Source organism: Brachyhypopomus gauderio, chromosome 2 (assembly GCF_052324685.1).
Source record: "Brachyhypopomus gauderio isolate BG-103 chromosome 2, BGAUD_0.2, whole genome shotgun sequence".
Lineage (NCBI taxonomy): Eukaryota > Metazoa > Chordata > Actinopteri > Gymnotiformes > Hypopomidae > Brachyhypopomus > Brachyhypopomus gauderio.
This window is the reverse complement of record NC_135212.1, coordinates 44310030-44315029: the sequence shown is the minus strand read 5'-3', so window position 1 is coordinate 44315029 and position 5000 is coordinate 44310030. Positions and strand designations below refer to the sequence as shown.

The window sequence follows — 5000 nt, the reverse complement described above, 5'->3', positions numbered from 1 at the left end:
GAACATAAGACAAGGGGCTTGTTTATGAGTCCATCACCAAGCAGTCCCTTTACAACCTGTGAATTTTTAATGAAAACACTTCACGGGATGCAGCACACTCAGGGCAGTGCGAGTGTGTGTGTGCGCGTGTATGTGTGTGTGTGTGTCAGCGAGTGTGTGTGTGCGCGAGTGTGCGTGCGTGTGTGTTAGGGCTGCACGATTAATCGTATTTTTATTGTTATCGCGATATGAGGTTTCACGATAAACATATCGAAAGAGCCACGATAAAGCCTTGAATAACAGCAAACTCAAATTGCATCACCTGCGTGCATTATCCGCGTCCAGCAATAGAGGGAGCTCTTCGCGCTGCAGACTATGATCACGTGACATAAGTAAGCAAGAGGCAGAGCGAGGTGAACATGCTCATCAGACCAGAGACCGTATATATAAAAAAACTCTCTACAGCAAAACTCTCGACAGCAGCACGAATGTAATTTGGGGGGGGGGGGGGTTTGGACGGGGGGGATATGTCCCCCCCACTTTTTCAAAAGTCCCCCCCAGTTTTTACGGTTAAAACCAAATATTTAAATAGCGACAATCCATGCCCCCCCCCCCCACTTTTTATTACAAAATTACGTCCATGGACAGCAGTATTAAAACCTTTGACCTTTGTTTATTTTGTAAAACGTCAAAAGTTTCTATACTGGTGGGCGTATCCTAACGAATGTTGGGGCGGAGATACGGTCTCTGGCGGAGATACTGTCCTGCCTACCGGTTCTAACGCGCATGCTCTGGCTCCAATTTTCATCTACTGCGCAAGCGCATCCAAGATGGCGGTGTCCGTGCGGCCATCTTGGTGGCTTCAAAAGTTCACAATGGGAGTCAACGGCGACGTACCGTCCATTATATATACGGTCACTGCATCAGACACGCGATTTGGTTTATACTTGATGCGTCTCGAGCAGAGACCATATAGATAAGTTGACAGGACGACACAAGTGAAAAGTGAAGCTTCCGTATGTCAGCTGCCCTCTAGTGGCTGGCTGCAGTACAACTTTTAACCCCGCCCATTCCCATGTAAGTGAATGGGCCGGCCGGAATTTTTATTACACGTAAAATAAGTTTTTTGAGCAATTATATTTTGTCAATTCTATAACACCCCATTGCGTTAGTATCTCTCCCAGTGTTTTTCTCTACGATAAACAGATTTTATAGAAGTTATTAAGCGTTACTTAAAGGGGTGTGGCGATAAGGTGATTGACAGTTAATAGCTGCGTTGATTGACATCTAATACCAGACGCTCAAATGTGAACGGGCTCAACAGCAAAACTCTCGACAGCAGTATTAAAACCTTTTACCTGTGTTTGTTTTGTAAAACGTCTTTATACCACAGCTTAATGTCTTGTTCTGTAGTAAATTGTTGTAACAGACCATTAGAGTCAAGTTGTTTGCAGTTCTTTCGGTAAGTAGCGGAGTTAGATATTTGACTACAGCTAGCCAGATGTTAACTTTAAATCCTCTCAGGTTAGCAAATTGTGCTAGCTAGTTCGTAGTTTAGCGAATTGAACGAAATGTACTTGAAGCATAGACCGTGTATTCATGTGTGTCTGTGTATACACCAGAGACCGTATATTATATATATACACACACACACGGTATACACATACAAGATTACTTATGTATATATAGTTGAAGTCATTCACATTAAACCTCATCAAACTAACCGTGCAGTCAGTGTCTGGTTTGCCTAGTGAAAATCGCACAACACATTTGCCTACTACAAATACATTGTTTATTCTTTAGCGCGAAGATTAATCTATAAAGTAAGTCACAAAGATTCACGGGTTGTAACTTTTGAACTGCTTCTTGAAGCTGTGTAAAAGTGCTATACAGAAGAGCTGGCCAAGCTGGATTTCCTTGGAAAGGAGAGCAGGGGTAGGCGCTTCAAACGCGTACCATGTCATTAGCTAGACAAAGGGCAATAATCGCCTCACAGCGGGGAAGTGGGCTACTCAGTGGCTGATTTTGCTCGCGAAGATTTTCGTGGCATTTGCAGTCCTAGTGTTAAGTGAAACAATATCTTTGTTCAGTAGTAGCTAGCTAGGTGGCACAGTCCGTATGCACGACCCTGTCTATACTGGTGGGCGTATCCTAATGAATGTGATCAGATACTGTCCTGCCTACCGGATCTAATGCGCATGCTCTGGCTCCTATTTTCATCTACTGCGCAAGCACATCCAAGATGGCAGCGTTCATGACGCCATCTTGGTGGCTTCAAAAATTCACAATGGGAGTCAACGTTGACGTACCGTCCATTATATATACAGTCACTGGTCTCGAGCGGCGCGAGGGTCTGCGTGGTGAAAATGACGTAATCGTGGTGGCTCCACGAAGGCCTCGAATTTTGTAACTTTGCGCACACCGAGCCTCAGCGCAATGAATAATGTCATGTTTGCAGGGTTCATACACCTTAACAAGGTGGAATTCAAGCACTTGTACGTCACTTTAAAGGTCCATTTCAATATTTCCCAGCACGTTAAACTTAATTAAGTTAAATATTTATACATATACTCTAAATGTTTTGAAATAATTCGCTTTTTATCACATTATTTAATGGTTGTTTCTTTTCAAAACGCCCAATCTTAATGTCTTCACGTTCGCTCATTTTTCATCCTGGAATTACAAGAGGCTCGTATTTGTTAACGTAATACAAGAGAACTGTTCAGTCAGATAGCTATTTGTTGTGAACCGAAGTAGTTAAAATTTCAAGCCTAAATTCCAGCACTTTTCAAATCTGAAACAAACAAACATTAAAATTTGTCAGGTAAATGTTCATTCCCCTGTTTTTGAGGGGTGTTTCTTTATACTACCGCATATCGTTTCGGACAACACTGCAAAAAATGTAATACGCGGCAAGTATAAACGCTTCCGCCGTTCACGGAGGTTCGCGCGAGGTGTGCGGAGTCGCGCGCTATGGTCACTCGTGAAAGTATAAACCTAGTTAGTCCGGAAGAAAATGAGCACAGCCAGGCCAAGTGTTTAATCAACTTTAAATAAATACTTTTAATGTCTTTTTTTTTTTAGGTTGTACGGACAAACATTTTACAGAGTATACCTAACTGCAAGTTTTTGTGCTTTTATGTTGGCTATGTTGCTTCTGTGATGCTGAGCTCTAGCTATAATAAGAAGTTTGTGCTATTACCAGAAAAGAGCTTTTATTTGCATTTTATTTCCTTTATTTTTTAACCTTATTTTTCTATTATTTACTTGTGTATTTATTCATTTGTTATATTATTATTTATTATTACTAAATGTTTAGAGAACACAACCTTGCACCGCACAAAATGTTTGCACTATTATTACTTGTACACGTGTTATCTAATTTTAGATTTCATCTATTGTTGAATAAACCTGCAAAATATTTGGAATTATTCTGGATTCATTACACAGTAAAAAACAAAACAAATTAACGTGCTGCTGTTCAGAGAGACACTACATTTCTGTATTTTAATCTTAATTTATCGTTTTTCACATCGATATCGGGATATCCAACAATGTTATCGCACATTGCAATTCTAGTCCATATCGTGCACCCCTAGTGTGTGTGTGTGTGTGTGTATGTGCATGTATGTGCATTTGTGTGTGTGCGCATGCGTGCGTTTGTGTGTGTGCGTGTGTATGGGTGGGTGTGTATGTGTGTGTGTCTCACTCTGCTGATTGAAGGCTGTGTGGTAGGTGTGTGTGTGTGTGTGTGTGTCTCACTCTGCTGATTGAAGGCTGTGTGGTAGGTGCTCCACTGTTGGGTACAATCTCTCTGCCGCCACGTCATCTCCCTGAAGCCAGTTAATAATCACCACGGCAACCGATGACCACCATTTTGAGTGCGTGTCGCAGCCTGGAGGACAGACACACACCACAAACACACAGAACAAACAGACACAGACCACAAACAGACACACACAGACACAGCACAAACACACAGCACAAACACACAGCACAAACACACAGCACTTCAGTCAGCCTGAGCAATGTGTGTACCAAGGTGTGGAGCTTACAACTCATGAAATAAAAACATGCTATACTTCTTTGACCTGAGCTTTGGAACAATCTCATTTTATTTTTGACGGTAGCTATTTAAGTCAAATAATCAAGCTAAAAGTGGAGGTGTGTACTGACCAGTGACGGTGGCCATGTTGGAGCTGATGGCGAAGGCCTGCGTGGTGGCCCCAGCAGCATCAGACGCACTGTTCAGCAGCTGCAAGTACTCCAGAGCATCAGAGTACTCCCTATACCCACACACACACACACACACACACACACACACACACACACACACACACACACACACACACAGTTCAGTCAAGCATGCCCCCCCACCCCCACCGAGCAACCTGCCCATCAGGCATCTCTCTACATCTATATCTCGGATCTCTGCAGGAGGAATCGGAGCGTGAGAGGATTCCAAGGCTGCGTATTAATTCCAGAAGCTTCTGGAAGGAGGCGCAGGCAGGAGCAGGACGCACCCTTGGCCCTCGTCAGGGTTCTTGTCTCCGCGGGGTTGAGCCACGCAGTACAGGGCCCTCTCCAGCAGGTGCTCTCTGAAGGCCTGGGTCACCTGGGCCAGCGGGTCCACTGCAACAGGCAAAACACGACAGCCGTGAGCTTCACCGGGCGTGTCGCCGGTCAGACCGCGGGAATTAGGGGGCGGGAACCTAACCACGCAGGACGCTGGACGGAAGGTCGGAGGCTCACCTGTGTTCCCAGCCTGGCTGTAGATACTCTCCTTGGGGGTGGTGCGCACGGACCAGTCGCCGTCCACGAAGAAGCGATGGCCGAGGGGGTGGCAGAGCCACTGCATGGCGGGGGGCACGCTGCCGCTGGGGGACAGGCAGGCCTGCCGGGCCCGGCTCAGGAAGCCCCGCTGGAGGGAGGGAGAGAGGGAGGCTGGGTGAAGGCAGCTGACAGAGGGCAGTGGTGTGGGGGAGAGGCAGAGGGGAGGGGCCTTACGGAGGTGATGTGCA

At 45.4% G+C, this 5000-nt stretch overlaps 1 protein-coding gene across 1 annotated transcript in view; it reads right to left on the bottom strand.

Moving 5' to 3' along the window:
• Nucleotides 1–5000, bottom strand: part of srebf1 (sterol regulatory element binding transcription factor 1) — a 21751-nt gene that overhangs the window by 6651 nt on the left and 10100 nt on the right. Inside the window, 5 exon segments of the mRNA XM_076996822.1 lie at nucleotides 3742–3874; nucleotides 4156–4265; nucleotides 4503–4611; nucleotides 4732–4900; nucleotides 4987–5000. The exon segment at nucleotides 4987–5000 is cut by the window's right edge and continues 153 nt beyond it. Coding sequence (XP_076852937.1) covers nucleotides 3742–3874; nucleotides 4156–4265; nucleotides 4503–4611; nucleotides 4732–4900; nucleotides 4987–5000 — 535 coding nt within the window.